The 17,409-nt window shown below is 43.8% G+C and overlaps 1 protein-coding gene across 6 annotated transcripts in view; it reads right to left on the bottom strand.

Moving 5' to 3' along the window:
• WWOX (WW domain containing oxidoreductase) overlaps nt 1–17,409 on the bottom strand; it is a 982,828-nt gene that overhangs the window by 915,156 nt on the left and 50,263 nt on the right. For all 6 annotated transcript variants that reach the window (XM_089902460.1, XM_089902458.1, XM_022583121.3 and 3 more), the window contains exon 5: nt 9,033–9,139. In XM_089902460.1, coding sequence (XP_089758586.1) covers nt 9,033–9,139 — 107 coding nt within the window. The remainder of the gene's footprint in view (nt 1–9,032; nt 9,140–17,409) is intronic.

Raw genomic sequence — 17,409 nt, 5'->3', positions numbered from 1 at the left:
CAAGGCTCTCCCCCTCTTCCAGCCCCTAATGCCTCATCTGCAAGATGGGTTTAACACATGACATAAATATTTTACTGCTAAGTGCTAAGCAGAGTGCCTAGTACAGACAGCTATGAATATCCAACCCCACCTGAGGGTGATGATAGTAAGATGACATTTTGTAAACAAAAATGTCCCAAGAGAGAACTCTAGACCCTTCAGGCGTGTGTGTATGTGCGTGTGTGTGTATGTGCACGCTCGCTCGCTTATTGATTAAAGCAAGTGGTTTATATAGTTCTTGCTGGTTCGCCAACTTGTTTATACCATACTTTACTTATTGAAAATCCAATACTATACATAAAAACAATTTTTAAGGCAAAGAAATGAGGAACGAATCTAATGGCTGATGTGGGATGAACTTTTCCCAATAATCTATAACTGTTAATAATATTAATAGTTTTTATATTTTTGTTTAGCTAGAGATCATTCAAAACAATGGGGATGAGCCTTACAACTTGTGATGCGTTGAATAACGATCAGCTTTTCCAAGCCAAGTCACCTGCTTAGACAGGCATCAGGCTCCTAGATCACCCACCCCATGCACTGCATGCCTCCCCGCCCCCGCCCCGCCAACACACACACACACACACATATCACATAAAAGAAGGAATCGCACCTAAGGCCTTGGATCTGCAAAGGCAAATTATGGGATTTAAGCTCCTATTATCAAAGGAGAATGGGGGAAATGCCTACAAACACCAAAGACATACAGGATTGTAAAGTCACTGAGTGGATTGGAGAGAGCATGAAAGCAGCTGGATTTCTCCAGTGGTTCTTAAAAGTGCAAGCAATTTTTTACTCAGCGTCCTCCCCGTCACTCCTTAATATCACGTCATGAAAACTGGTTGTCGGTATCTATTAAAAGCAGAGCAGGGCTTCCCTGGTGGCGCAGCGGTTGAGAGTCCGCCTGCCGATGCAGGGGACACGGGTTCGTGGCCCGGTCCGGGAAGATCCCACATGCCGCGGAGCGGCTGGGCCCGTGAGCCATGGCCGCTGAGCCTGCGCGTCCGGAGCCTGTGCTCCGCAACGGGAGAGGCCACAACAGTGAGAGGCCCGCGTACCGCAAAAAAAAAAAGGCAGAGCAAAGCGTTGGAACCCACGTGCCTAATAAGTTGGCTGGTACCAAGTACTCCATACCTGGAAATAACAGTGAAATCACTACTTCCGATGCTTATCAATGAGGCTGCAATATGACATGATACTGTCACCTTTCCACATGGCTTCACTCCAACTAGATAAATAGACCCAGTATCAACGCTATTGAAAGCTAAGATAATTACAACACTTCACTCGCTCCAGTATCAAACCGTGTGGCCACAATGAGCTGAGCATGCGCTCTTCTCTCGCTAACATATGCATATTCCATTACCTCTGACTAATCAATCTTTCCTCGTACCCCTCGTCTCCCTGCTTTCTGATATAAACCACTGCTTGCTGTTCCTGATGACTGATCCCTCAATCATCTTTCCTAAATATATGCAAAGTATATTTCTTTGTAAATACAAAAGAAAAAGCAATCACATAAATAATTAAGATGGCTTTTCAAATGACAGTTGAGGGCTAATACAAGCTCCACTGGAAAATACTCATCAACAAACTAAATACACATCTATTAAAATGTAGGAGTCCAGACATATGAAGACAGAAAAAGAATTAATTGCAACTCCATTGGAATCATGCTGATAAACACCCTCCTTACAGCTCCTCTTTCAGCCACTTGGAGAGGTTAAGAAAAGTAAACATCACTTTGTACTTTCATGTATGAATAAGAAATTATTATTAATAGCAGCGGCTAACATTTAATTGAACACTTAATCCCAGCAATCCCACTCCTGGGCATGTATCTGGAGGAAACTATAATTCGAAAAGATACATGCGCCCCAATGTTCACTGCAGCACTGTTTACAATAGCCGAGACACGGAAGCAACCTAAATGTCCATTGACAAAGAAATGGATAAAGAAGATGTGGTACTTATATACAATGGGATATGACTCAGCCGCAAATAAAAAACCGAAATAATGCCATTTGCAACAACGTGGATGGGTCTAGAGATTATCATAGTAAATGACGTCAGTCAGAGAAAGACAAATATCATATGATATCACTCATACGTGGAGTCTAAAAAGATGATACAAATAAACTTATTTACAGAACAGAAACGGACTCATAGACTTCAAAAACAAACTTATGGTTACCAAAGGGGAAAGGCTGGCGGGGGGAGGGATAAATTAGGAGTTCGGGATTAACATGTACACACGACTATATATAAAATAGATAACCTACAAGGACCTACTGTAGAGCACAGGGAACTCTACTCAATATTCTGTAATAACCTCTATGGGAAAAGAATCTGAAAAAGAATGGATATATGTATAACTGAACTACTTTGCTGTATACCTGAAAGTAACACAACAATATAAATTAACTGTACTCCAATATCAAATAAACATTTTTTAAAAGAAATTATAATAGCAGCAGCTAACATTTAATTGAACACTGAATCTATCACCAGCATTGTGTTAAATACACATACAGTCAATGCCTTAATACTCATAGGTACCTGAATCTCCTGGCACAGATACTAGTATTTAGATCTTACAGATGAAGAAACTAAGGTTTAGAAAAGAAACTTGCCCAAGGTCACAGAGTGTATCTGCTTCTAATCTTTGCCAATATAATGCAGCATATTTTAGAGCCATGTTTATCAACTGGAGATGACTTGCCTCCCCAAAAGACACATGCCCAAGAGGCATCTTGAAGACCACACTGCCTGCCTTTTCCAGACCTCTTGGAAATCTCGGGTAGATAACCCAAGAAAACACAAGAGTGGCCGAGCCGGATCCCTGTTGTGTGCTCCTGGCCAATGGTATGTCATCCTAACCAGTCGCTGGGAAGACTTGAAGTCTAGGCCAAATAAAAAGACAAGTTAGGAAAGCCTGGGCTTGCAGTCTCTCAGGGACCAAGCCTTCTCGCCAACCTCAACATACTTGGGTCCCTCCTCCCTTCTGATAGGGGGATGGATACAAGATGCACTCTGGAGAATCAGGAGTAGGTCACCTAATCACTCCACGGTGGCGGGGGGGCCGTCAGCCCCTCTTCCAGGCCAGCCCACCCTGCCCACCTCACTGTCATCTCAATCCCCAGGAGATGCTGGAGCTTCACAACATTCCTGGGCCCCCCATTCACTAACGAGCGGCCTCCACAGGCCAGCTAGCTCTCTGACACGGCCCATGTCACCCCACGATAAGCAGGCTCAAGTAAGGCCTGGTACACATGATGCAGGCTGGGCACTTAAAACAATCCCGTGCCCTCTTTGAATCCCCCTTCCACGCCAGCCATGGCCCCAGACCTTTTCCTCCCCGCACACACTGGTAGGTGCCCGGGCGACTGCAGGCCCACCTGTTCCAGCTCTAATCAACCTCCTTCCTCCCCAGGACCGGAAGTTTTAGAGATCCAAAATTTAGAACCTATAATAAAGTAAGAGGGAGGAGGGAGCCCCACTTTCAAAAGCCCTCCGTTGGGATGCTGGAGTCTTGTTGTGGCTGTGTATAAGATGCATTCTGATAGCTAATCATCTATTGTTCTTCTCAGACAACACCCCTTGGAGGTCTTCAGATCTCAGGATGGAGTGTGGGGTGTGCCAGACCTCCATAAACAGAGCGACAAAACCCCACTCCAATAAGTACTTAGGAAACAGTAAGCCACAGCACTGCAGGGATTCAGACACACCTGAGTCCCAGACTTACAGAACGCACACGGAGTTCTCACATACAGACAGTGCTGCTAAGGAAAAGAGAAGCCACTCCATCCCAAAAATAGGAATACGAACTTCCTACTCAGCCAGCCATCTGGGGTCCTTGAAATACCCAGGAGAAAATTTAAGCATGTGTCTTAGAAGTAAGGGACATGAGCAAGTAATCCACTTGAGGATATGAATGAGGTAAACCACATCCTCATACGATTACTGCTAACAACACAGGCAGGAACCTCATTTCCAGAGGTTCTGTACTTAAATATAACTGGGGACTCATGGACGCCCCCGTCCTCCCTCTCTTTTTAATTATGCTAAATGGATTGGCCCTTTAAGAGGGTAGTTTATTTCTGCACTGTCCACATTACCCAATTTTAATTGTTTTCAATGCTTCTCTTATTTCTAACTTTGGAGCATCTAAAACATCTCAGCAGGAGAGCATTTCCCGTTGAAATAATCAGTAGTAGTAGTAATTACATATATGCTCTCAATATAATTCCATGTGGAATGTGGTGCCATTTAAGTTATATTTTACAAAAGAGCTGGATCTCCCCCACAAAGTGTCCTGAGGACTCCATAAAGGACATCTTGAATGAAAAGCGATTGCTTAGGACAATAAATAACGGACATCAGAGCAGCTTCCTCTGAGAAATATGATTAATCCTGACATTAATCACTCCAATAGCATCTAGCAATTTTTAAAGCAAAGCCTGGAACAGGTAACGCGCACACACACGAGGCTGGACGTGGTAGAAAAGCTGGGCCGTGGGGTGGAGGCCAGACGGACACACCGGGACCCACCTCCACGCTCACCAGCTGTGTGACTCTGGGGGAGTCCCTTCACCTTTCTGAACCTCCACTGGCTCCCCTGTGAAATGGGGAAAAGCAGGTTTTTGCATCGTCTTAAATAAGGGACACAGGGGCTTCCCTGGTGGCACAGAGGTTAAGAATCCACCTGCCAATGCAGGGGACCCAGGTTCGAGCACTGGTCCAGGAAGATACCACATGCTGCGGAGCAACTAAGCCCGTGCGCCACGACTACTGAGCCTGTGCTCTAGAGCCCGTGATCCACAACTACAGAAGCCCGCTCACCTAGAGCCCGTGCTCTGCAACAAGAGAAGCCACCGCAATGAGAAGCCCTCGCACCACAACGAAGAGCAGCCCCCACTCGCCACAACTAGAGAAAGCCCACACACAGCAGCGGAGACCCAGCACAGACAAAAAACTTTAATTTAATTTAATTTAAATAAATAAATAAAAGGGATACAAAAGGCCCTGACCAGGACGGGGCACATGACAGGGACGCAATAAATGGTGGCTGTTAGATGCCGGGTGGTGGACGTGAGAGTTACATTCCACTGGCTTGGAGGCAGACATGAGTGTCAGGGACGCAGCGATTTGGGCAGGGCCAGAAGAGAAACACCAGGCAGGGAGGAACTCCATTCCCAGAGCCTCAGCACGTGTGAGCCAATGCTAAGCTAAATGCCCAAAGACCTCGGAGGGAGCTTTTGCTGCAACAAAAAACTTTGGATCATTGTGAGAATCTCCGGCACGGCGCCACTGTGTTGCAGTACCTTCCAGGCTCTGTTTGTGATGTGATTCATGCCAGATAAAGTACGGACCTCGAGAAACACAAGAAGGTGGCATCTACTAACATGCCAGACAAAATCCCTACGCAGAGACCAGGTAAGGAAAGGCCTGGAGGAAACCAAGTAGCACAGACCCAGGGTGGGGACATGGGGACAGGTCACGGGGAGGCGGCTCCACGCAGGTCGCCGAGGCAGCTTCTCACACACTCTGTACTCTGGTAACGGTGCAATGAGGCGAAATGGTAATGACGGCTTTTGGTGCTAAATTGGAGCTTCCATAATCAGAATCTAGGGGGAGTAAGGAATGTGGTCCAATGGGGTTCACAGAGAACAAGTGAACAGACGAGAGACGATAAAAGGGCTGAGTTTCTTCAGTCTACAACCTCTAAAATCTAATGTGAACATTTGAAATTCCATGTGAGTGTAAGTTTGGTTTTCTTTCCTATTTCCTCTATTCACATCCCTGACAGCGAATATTTTTGGATAATTCTTCCTGTGGGGGAGTTGTTTGCTGGTCGTCCTCAAGTTACTCTACGCGAGAATGTATCTACACAATGATAAATGCGGGCTTCTGAAACTGACTCACAGGGACCCAGTTATGGCTTAGAAAGCAAGAAAGAAAAACTAAATGGCGGGTCTTTGAGATCACCCTGTTCAACCTTCTCTTTTAGAGACGAGGAAACGGGGGCACCAAATGGATCAAGAGACTTTCCAAAGTCCCACAGTTAATGAGGGCAGATCCAAAAATTTCTGCCCCTACGCATCAAACAAGAGTGATAATGGGATAAATCCAGATGAATCTGTCCTCATATATGACGGGAAAGGAAGACAACTTTTAAAATGCTTAGATAACTGGGTTTGAGCGTTATCTTCCAAGTCTGGTTTAAACATTAGTATCACATTGTACAAGATGGTTCTGACACTGGAATTTGATTTTTTTTGTCTAAATATGATGTCACATGGGCAAAATTTTACGAGTTTGATACTCCCTGCTGCTCGATCCCAGGTACCGTTCTAACATTTTCGGTGGAGGCAGAAATTGGCCCAACTTACTAGATGAAAACTGGAAACGGCTACCCAAGCTTTAAGTCCATCTGCCCTTTGAATCAATGGGTCCACTGCGAAAATTCTGCCCTACGGTGTATTCACAAAAGCATGTATCAAGAACGCTCACTGCAGCAGAGATTAGAGTCAATTTTGGATGAAAATGTGAGAGAGACTGAACTTTAAGAGAGCATCACTTGGAAGAGCAGAACAATGACAACAACCTCCATGTCCACCAAAAAGGGAGACTGGTTAAATAATGACAGCATAAACACGTGATGGAGTATCATACAGCAGCTAAAAGCAATGAGGATGACCTCTATGCACTGATAAGAAAAAAACCCTCCTCTAGTAGTAAGTGAAAAAAAATCAAGGTACATAACAGTATGTAGGTGTGTTGCGTAGTATGCACAACCTTTTTCTGGAAGAACATGCAAGAAACAGTTAGTGATATTTACCTCCCAAGAGAAGAACTGCAGAGGACTTTCACTTTTCGTTTTACGCACTTTATGAAGATTCAAACCATATGCATGTATTACCATTCGCTCTCTGCACATCTCTGAAGATTGCTCTATACCACCTAGTGGAGGTTATTGTATTTTTTAACTTTGGAGTTAGAAAGATGCTAAGATAACTGGAAAAAAGCGGGCCCTGTTTTCTTTTTTTTTCTTTTTAATTTAACTCAAAATAATGAATCCAGTGAGATCACGACAAGAGTTCACTTGAAATATACTGAACTTGAAATTCTGCTTGAAAAAACAGAAATAAATCTCCCTTTTCTTGACTTTCATAACTTCTCAGTCCAGAACACTGGACATTCTCTTAAACAGACCATGGTGTATTTCTTCGAATGGCAAGAAATCTTCCACGCTTTTCAGAGAATGAAGACAGTCTTGGCAAGTATTATCCAACCCGTTCATGCTCTGCTCCAGGCACCTGACTGTCTCCCCCTCACCCCACTCCCGCCCCCGCCCCAGGGCCACTGCACAGGCCACCCCGTCTGCCCGGTTTGACCCTTCTCCCACCTTCCCCTGATCCTTCTTGAGATCTCGGCTCAGTCACCTCTTCCTGGGGCCTCCCAAGTGTCCTCCGCCTCCCTGGCATTACTCACCACTCTGGAGCGCCACATCGTTTTTTCGTGCCACTTTCCATCATTTCAAGTTTACACTGATGTTTGCCTTTCTTTGGATTGAGCTGTCTTCCACCCTCAGCTGAAAGCTCTACAAGAACAGTGGCAACACCTGTTTTTCCTTAACACCGGACGCCCAGTGCCTCTGACAGTGGGGCACTTCACAAATACGGGAATGAATGAATGCAGTCTGGACATCACTCCAAAGCCCAGTGACGTGTTAAAAAAATCAACCAACCTGTGTCACTCTGGCTCAAACCCTCTCATGTCACCACTGACTCAGAGTCCCTTGGCAACCTCCTCCCGCTTCACTGCCCTCCAGCCACGCTAGCATCCCTGCTGATCCTAGGATCCTCCGGGCACGCCCCTACCTCCATTGCATGTGTGTAGGAAGTATTCCCCCTGACTTCTGCACAGCTTAGCATTTTACTACCTTCAGACCCTGGATCAAATGTCACAACTTTAGAGAGGTCCCGGCTGGCCACCCAATCTGAAATAATCCACACTGTCAACTCCTGGCCCCTCACTCTGCTCTACTGTCCTGCACTGCATTTATAACCTGACATTACATTAAATATTAAACTTAATTATCCCTTTAGGGTCTGTTTCTCCTACCTAGAAGCCTATGAGTGCAGGTACTGTGTTTTATTCGACGCTATTATCCTTAACCCCAACAGCACCGCAGGCCCTCAATGAATGTTTGTGCACAGGCATATCAACGCCAACATCCGCACAGAGAGAGAAAAGCAAAAAGGAAAAACCAGAGACAGGGTTAAAGCTGGCTACTTTGTCATCCTAAAACCCGTAAATAACCTCTTAGTTGCATCCACGGGCGTCAACCACATTTTGTTTTTCTTAATAAATGAGCTGAATGAGTAAACATTCTCAAACCTCTGACTAATAAAGCAGATGACACTGACAATGAACTATAAACAAACTATGAAAGGGCTTGCTTGTCCTTTCATTCATAAAATAAACAAAGTGAATATGACTTTAAAAATAAAGAAAACATTATTCCAAGAGCAATAAACTTTATGAACTGTACTAAAACCTCCATGTGTTTATCCCAGCACGTATATTTGACAATTAAAAACATCAGGACTTCCTGGGGGCGCAGTGGTTAAGAATCCACCTGCCAATGCAGGGGACACGGGTTAGATCCCTGGTCCGGAAAGATCACACATGCCGCGGAGCAACTAAGCCCGTGCGCCAAAACCACTGAGCCTGCGCTCTACAGCCTGCGAGCCACGCACCACAACTACTGAGCCCATGTGCCACAACTACTGAAGCCCGTGTGCCTAGAGACCGTGCTCCGCAGCAAGAGAAGCCACCGCAATGAGAAGCCCGCACGCAGCAATGAAGAGTAACCCCCGCTCAGCGCAACTAGACAAAGCCCGCACGCAGCAACAAAGACCCAATGCAGCCAAAAATAAATAAATAAATAAATTTATTTTTTAAAAAATCAAGCACTCACTTACCCATTCTCCTAAAATGCGTGACACGGCTTCATTGGCTCTTGTCATGTTCCTGCAGGCCAGGATCACATGTGCACCATGGAGGGCGAAAGTTTTGGCGGTTTCAAACCCTACGGTTTAAAGGAAAATCAAATTTAGAAAACACAAATGCAAAGCACTGAGCCATACTGAATGGCCTTTATTGAGTGCCAAACGCATTACCCTAGTGGTTCTCGACCAGACTCGACTGTGCCCGCTAGAAGATATTTGCAAATAACTTGAGACGTTTTTTCAGTAGTCACAGTTTGAGGTGGCGTGCTACTGGTATCTAGCGGGTAAAGGCCAGGCATGCTACAAAATATCCTACAATGCACAGGACAGCCCCCTCAGCAAAGAATCATCTGGCTCAAATATCTACAGGGTTGAGGTTGAGCAAAGCTGCCCCAGGAACCAAGTGATTTCAAAGGTGAAGGCCAAGCCACAGAAGAGCTCGCGGCATAGCCAGCCTTTGAACCACTGCTTAATAACAACCAAATCGTGTGATCAGTATAAAGAGTAAGGATACATAAATATTTAGACATGGTCACTGCCCTCCAAGAGTTTACAGTCTAATAAGAGAACACTGGAAAGTAAACCTGGAAAGTAAAACAACAACATTTGTTAAGTTCCTGACAATGTGCTCTGCACTATTTCCAGCACTTCTGCTTCCAGCGATGGCAACTAGGTTTCCTAGACCCACCCTCCCACTAAGAACAATTAGAAAAGCTGGACAAAACAACACACACACACACACACACACACACACACACACACCCTCTCTGAAGGCATCAGAGGAACACTATGCTTGAGAATTTGGGGGGCCAACATCTGGAAAAGCTGAAAAGCCAAGAGAGGTGAGCCAGCATTTGGTGCTTCTATACCCAGTGAAAACACCCTTCAAAAAAAAAGGTGAACAAAATTTTTAACAAACAAAAGCTGAGGGAATATATCACCAGCATGTCTACACTAGAGGAAATACTAAAGAATGCTCTTCAGATAGGAGGAAAATGACCCTAGATAGAAATCTCGAGATGCGGAAAATGACAGAGTAACATAAAGGGTAAACAGATGAAAAAATCTAAATGATAATAGTATTAGTTTGTAAATTTTACAATACCTAGTGAGCATTACTATACTGATAATAATGACATATAACCTAGGAGGAAAGTACTTGGTATTGAAATATTCTAAGACCCTTGCATTGTCCAGGAAGTGATAAAATACTAATCTGTATGAGACCTTAATAAGTCAAAAATATAATCTCTAAAATTACTGCTGAGAGATGTAATGCCTCCAATTACCACTGAGAGAACAGTAAAATACAAATTTAACCAGTTAATACAAAGGGGAAGAAGAATAATTTTTTAAAAAAAGGCAAGAACAAGGAATGTAAAACAAGTTAGATAAATAGAAAGCCAATAATAAAGTGGTATATTTAACCCCAAATATATCTGTAATTACATTAAAGTGGACTAAAAATTGCAATCAAAAGACAAAGACTGTCAGACTGAACAAAACACATATACAATATGCTCCTTACAGAAGTGTGTATGTTATGTTTTATACCCTTAAACATAAGGATAAAGAAAATTAAAAGAATGGGAAAAGATATACCATGTAAAGATGAACCAAAAGAAGTATTATAAGAGAAAAAACTGAATATTTCATAATGGTAAGTTCTAATCCATAAGGAATATGTGACAATTCTAAATTTATACACATACACACATGTCAAAAGTTCACAGGAGAGCTTCCCTGGTGGCGCAGTGGTTGAGAGTCCGCCTGCCGATGCAGGGGACACGGGTTCGTGCCCCGGTCCGGGAGGATCCCACGTGCCGCGGAGCGGCTGGGCCCGTGAGCCATGGCCGCTGAGCCTGCGCGTCCGGAGCCTTTGCTCCGCAGCGGGAGAGGCCACAACAGTGAGAGGCCCGCGTACCGCAAAAAAAAAAAAAAAACAAAAGTTCACAGGATTAAGTGGAGAAATAGAGAAGTTCATAATCAGAGTGGAAGATTTTAACCTATCAGTAACATAAAAATGTCGATAAACAGGAAAGAATAGAAGATCTGAAAGTAACTGATCAACTGGAAATAACTGAATATGCTTAAACACTGAACACAACTGCAAACGTATATTCAAGTACTTAAAGAGTATTTACCAAAATTGAACATGTGCATGGCCAGAAGTCTCAACCAATTTCAAAAGATTAAAATTGTAAAGCATGGCCTTGACCACAGCAGAATAAAATCAGACCTCGACACAAGATCCTAGAAAACTCCCTTATCTGGAAACTAAGCAACACATTTCTAAATAAGAAACTGTGACTCCAAAAATTACAATGAAAATCAGAAAATATTTTAAACTGAATTATTACAAAAATTCTACATATCAAAACTTACAGAACACAGGTAAAGCCATGGATGAAGGCCAATCTACAGCCCTAAATACATATATTAGAACAGAAAATGAGCTCAGCATCTATTAAGTAAGAAAAATTTTAAAGCAGCTAATTACCTAAAGAAAGCAGAAGGAAGGCAATGAAAATAAAGACACAAAATTAAAACAAACATAAAATACAGAGGAACAAAGGACCCAAAAGTCATTTCCTTGAAAAATGTAATAAAACTGAAAAAGGGCTAGTGAGAGAGACAGAGAGAGAGCGTGTGCAAGCGAGCACCAGGACACACACTTGAGTGTACAAGTGAGCACACAAATGGCAGATAGCAGGGGAGAACAAAAGGACATCACTACAGATCCTAGTAAAAAGATATGATGGGGACTTCCCTGGTGGCGCAGTGGTTAAGAATCCGCCCGCCAATGCAGGGGACATGGGCTCGAGCCCTGGTCCGGGAAGATCCCACATGCTGCGGAGCAACTAAGCCTGTGCGCCACAACTACTGAGCCTGCGCTCTAGAGCCCGCGAGCCACAACTACTGAGCCCGTGTGCCACAACTACTGAGCGTACATGCCACAACTACTGAAGCCTGCGCGCCTAGAGCCCATGCTCCACAACAAGAGAAGCCACCGCAATGAGGAGCCTGTGCACCACAACGAAGAGTAGTCCCTGCTCACCGCAACTAGAGAAAGCCCGCATGCAACAAGAGACCCAACGCAGCCAAAAATTTTCAAATTAAAAAAAAAATTTTTTAAGCAAAAATAAAAAGATATGATGAACAACTTTACACCAATAAATTTAAGATATAGTTGAAAAAGACAAATTCCCAGAAAGACACCACTTAAAAATTGCTGCAAGGAGAGAAAGAATTGAAAAAAATGTATATTTTTAAAGAAAATTCTCAAAATGAAAACTGTGGATCCATTTGTCTTGAACAGTAAAGTCTACCAAACGTTTAAGAAAATAAAAACGCCAACCTTACACCAACTCTTCCACAGAATAGAAAAAGAAGAAAAACTCAACTATTTTATAAGACTTGAACTCATTAGTCATTAGGGAAATGCAAATTAAAGATACAGTGAGATAATACTGCATACCTACTACTACAATGGCTAAAATTTTTTTAGAAATTAAAAATAATAATGACCACACCAAATGTTGGCAAAAATGGGGAGCAACTAGAACTCGTAGACATTACTGATGTGAAAAGAGAAAGGAGAGGGGAGGGGAGGGGAGGGGAGGGGAGGGGAGGGGAGGGGAGGGGAGGGGAGGGGAGAGGAGAGGAGAGGAGAGGAGGATCTCATTTCAGAGCTTGAACATCACCCCATTGTTCTAAAGTGTAAAATACCACATCTTGTAAGCTATGTGGAAAATCCTACAGAGTACGCTGCACCAACAAAGCAATCAATTCTACTAGAGAAGGTAGCAATGTAATTCAGCCAAAGCCATGTCAAATGATCAGAGATTACTGCTTCCAAGATAATGTTAATATGTATGAACAATCAGAGAATCATTATCTTACTGAGACTGCCATGTGAAAGAGTCAAGCAAAGGTCATGCATTCATATCACTTCCATATATCTAATCTTCATGGAGGCCAGTCTATTTATATAAACTAGTTCTCAAGGGAAGCCAGCACAGCATAGTGGAAAACTCAAACTCAGGAGTTTGACACATATGTGTTGACCCAGCTCCAGCTATTTATAAGCTATCAGACCTAAGGCTGTGCCTTTAACCCATCAGAAACTCAGTCATTTTTCTTAAAATGGGGAGTGAATAGTAAACATACACTAGGAACCTAATATAAACACAGTAGGTGGGAAAACAAATGTTAGTTCCCAATCCTTTCCAAAATCCAGTTCAGTGCAAAGTCCTGATTTATATGAACTAGCAAATATAGTACAGCCATCATGACTGAAAAAAACTCTCTCCTAGGTCTGCTCCCAACAGCAAGCCATGAGCTAACTGGTTTTAACACCAACCAGAATCTAAAGAAATTTGCTACAAGATCTACCGCTCCATTTGTCTGAGTACTGGCTTAAGAACACACTTGAACTTTGATTATGCTGAGCACTATATCCCAAGATATTCACTTACCATTATCTAAGGATTACCTTCTATACTTGACTCTGAGGTTAAAGTAATTACACAAAAAATTTCAAATCTGAAATACTGCACATCTAAATCTGTTTGCCTCCTCTTTGGTGTCTGTACTAAAAGGTGCTGGGAGCTGTATCTTCAAGGCAAGAAACAACAACCTGAAATTTACTCATTTGGATCCATGATGCCAATTTCACCCCTTATCCCCAGTGAGCAAGAGGCACCCAGATCATTTGGGGAAAGAGAGAGAAGTACAACAACAGGTTTTGTAGCCCAGCTGTTCCAAAACTGGATGGGTGCGGGCATGGGACAAAATCTTGCTGACTGATGTGCTACATCAATCAAGCTAATGAAATGCTGACAGCCATATGGAGGTATAGCATGAAGTGGCCAAGAACGACTTCACTTGCAATCACAGGACTTTTCACACCCGGATCTTGTTGAAAATGATGGACTCTGTGTCCCTACAAAATTTCCAGGTCAGGACAATCATCAGACATATTTCTCATCACATTTTCATCCAAGAGTGTTAAAAAAAAAAAAAAAAAAGTCACACAGGGGAGTGGGGATAGATGGTGGATGCAATGCCTCGTCATTCATTAGCAAACATATTTTTAATGGACTGAAGAAGCATCAGTTCAACACAGGTCCAGGCAGGCCCCAGGGCTTTATTTATCTAATTTACCAGGACAACCGTAAACTCCTTAAAATCTGTGCTTTTTTCATCTCTATGGCCCATAGCACTAACGCCCTAGTAAGATTCAATAAATAACTGCCAAGAAATGAATGTCCTTACAGGTTGCTAACAGGCTACAGTTCTGGACTTTTTTTTTTTTTTGCCGTACACGGGCCTCTCACTGCTGTGGCCTCTCCCGTTGCGGAGCACAGGCTCCGGACACGAAGGCTCAGCGGCCATGGCTCACGGGCCCAGCCGCTCTGCGGCACGTGGGATCTTCCCGGACCGGGGCACGAACCCGCGTCCCCTGCATCAGCAGGCGGACTCTCAACCACTGCGCCACCAGGGAAGCCCTCCAGACTGTTTTAAAACAACCCAAGTTGTTTCAAACAGTACTGATGGCCCTCTAACTTCCTTTTAAACAATGAATAAATACTGGAATCCTGCAAAGATACTGCTCACTACAGTTTTGAATGACACTACCTAGGAATCTGTGAGGGAAAAGGGCATGCCGCTTTGCTATCAAAATTTATTTTCCCAGACAAACTTGTTAAGTCACGCCATCTCACTTGACAAAATAACCTATGGCAAAAGACTTTTTATTACCAAAAAGAGCACATCTGACACTATGGCGGCAACAGGCTGCAGGCACCACTCTGCACCCTCTCTCCTTTAGATAATTCCTGACTGTAGCTATGGTTAAACCATCTGTCCCTGTGTCGTGTAAAATTACACTCTGAGTTTTACATCTATCTTCCTTTATCTAAGCCATGTGTTACATATTGCTAGTCTACTTTTAAAAGCTGCAACGGACAACTCTGTCTTCTTACCCTGTACAACTGCCTTTGGAGCAACACAAAGCAGGGATATTTCAAAAGATGATGGTTTAACATGAAGGACAGTAACATTTTTATAGTAAACCATATCTCTTGAGTGTGGAGTTTTATAAATTAAAAAAAAAAGTTTAATAATGCTACCTACTGCTAAAATCCAGGAAAAGCCCATGAGAATAGCATCCCTCACTCCCATAATAATGCAGCTGATGACCAGTTTAATTAGCTAAATGTAGTAGTGCTAAGCCAATGCTGCACAGTGCCAAAGTTTGCACAAAATAATGAAGGCAATGGTTTACTAAATTTAATAACCTGATTCATCTTATAAAAAATTAACTTTATGACAATGTTTAAATTGAACCAGCTTAACTGCATGGAGGTGGCAAGAGTGTGTCCAGAGGAATATTTAAAACTAATAATATACAGGCTTCCCTGGTGGCGCAGTGGTTGAGAGTCCGCCTGCCGATGCAGGGGACACGGGTTCGTGCCCCGGTCCGGGAAGATCCCACGTGCCGCGGAGCGGCTGGGCCCGTGAGCCATGGCCGCTGAACCTGCGCAGCCGGAGCCTGTGCTCCACAACGGGAGAGGCCACAGCAGTGAGAGGCCCGCGTACGGCAAAAAAAAAAAAAAAAAAAAAAAAAAAACTACTAATATAAAGAAAATAATGGAAGACGTTTTAAAACAATGGGCATCATCGGTTTTCCAGCACTTGTTACGTCTGATCCGATCAGGAAAACCACGTGGCTGTGGAGATTTAATATTTCCCTGACTTGGGTTTCAAGCTTTGCATACAAACATTAAAGTACCAGAAAAGGGAAAACATACCAAAAAAATATTAAATGCCTGCTTATCTTACACTAGGTTTCCATGTCTAGTATAGAGGTTACACACTGGTAATCACAGCGTAAATCAAGCCCACAGACTTGTTTCCTTTGGCCCACATTTTGCCTCCCTCCTCCCTTTTTCTCTCTCCGTCCTGTCCTCTCTTGCATCCTTTTATTCCCCCTTCCTTCCTAGTACAAATTACTTGCCAGCATTAAAAACCTGGGGCAATTATATATCCAAACTCCAGAGAAGTTGGATTAGATGTCAATTTCTCTGTAAAAGCTTACAACTGGAACATACTGGGCTCCCAATTCCACTTGGTGACCAGCAGGCGGTCTGAGGAGCCCCTGCAGGCTAGACATGGGCTTTAGGCTCTCCTTTTGGCCACGGTCACCACCCCCGATGCTGGCGTCACCTGCCAGGCTACTGTGGGCATCTGATGCTCAGACGCACATCGTAAGGGGGCAAGATCCCTGCAAGAGACAATGGCTCAAGCCTGACCACGAAACTGCCTCAATCAGAATCCTCACGTGTGATCTGCCATATCTCAAAGAAGGCTTCACACCGATCTGCTTGAGATTTTTTTTTTAAGGCGTGTCAAACCCCACTCTGTCAAGCACAAGGAGGCCAGGATGCTACCAACGCCTGGAAGAAATGGCAGCAGTGCTCAGCTTTGCACAGGAAAATACAATGGTAATGATGCAGGGACCTGCAGGGATTTGGGTCTGTGGTACCAGTTCCTTTTCCCACCTACCCTGCATTTCCCAAATGTCCCTGAGTGGTCACAGGAACTCTGGACCTAGAACGACTTTGGGACCAAAGGGCATAAAAATGAACCGGTCAAGCGAAAAAGAGACTGGGTGCACGGCAAAACAAGATCAAAGACCAGCAAGGATTTAGGCACAGAGTAGCACTATGAATTATCATTATTAGTGTTGTTACTATTGTTGTTGTTATTTAAGCCATTTAAGATACCTCTGGTGGTCATGCAGAAGATCAACTGCCTGAAGATACTGAAGCCTTGTAAACAGCCAGCAGGGATGAGATACCTTCTTATGCTGAACAGCTAAGGGGAAAATTAGAAAACCATTGGGAAGCAGAAAGCCTGAATCTAAGTCTGAGGCACTATCCAAGGTCTCCAGGGATGCCATCCGTGCCATGGGTGAGGTTGGCAATTGGTTTACCCAGACAGGCAATCCGGGGATGGGTGGTGGGTTTGGGCCTGGTGATGGAAGGGGATAGAACAGTGGCCACACCCAGTGAGACTCACAGGCAGGTCGGACAGATGGGGACGGAGTCACAGAATCCCCAGGCACACAGAACATCAAGGTGGGAAGCCAGGCCCCAAAGATACCAACAAAGTTCCCGCTGAAGTCGGAGCTAAGAACGAGGCCATTTCTCTCTCCAGCGCTTGGAAGGTTCCTTCTGGTTTGAGTTTTTAAATTTTCCCCAAATTGTGGATTTACTTGGGCAGTGTCCCCATTTACTGTAAATTATGGTTTTAATTATCAATTTTATTAAGATGCCCAAAGGAG

This window comes from Delphinapterus leucas, chromosome 20 (assembly GCF_059928025.1).
Source record: "Delphinapterus leucas isolate spDelLeu-1000000601 "Yukka" chromosome 20, BTC_Dleu_Yukka2, whole genome shotgun sequence".
In the NCBI taxonomy this organism is placed as follows: domain Eukaryota; kingdom Metazoa; phylum Chordata; class Mammalia; order Artiodactyla; family Monodontidae; genus Delphinapterus; species Delphinapterus leucas.
The sequence above is the reverse complement of the archived record's forward strand: the minus strand, read 5'-3'. Positions and strand labels throughout refer to the sequence as shown.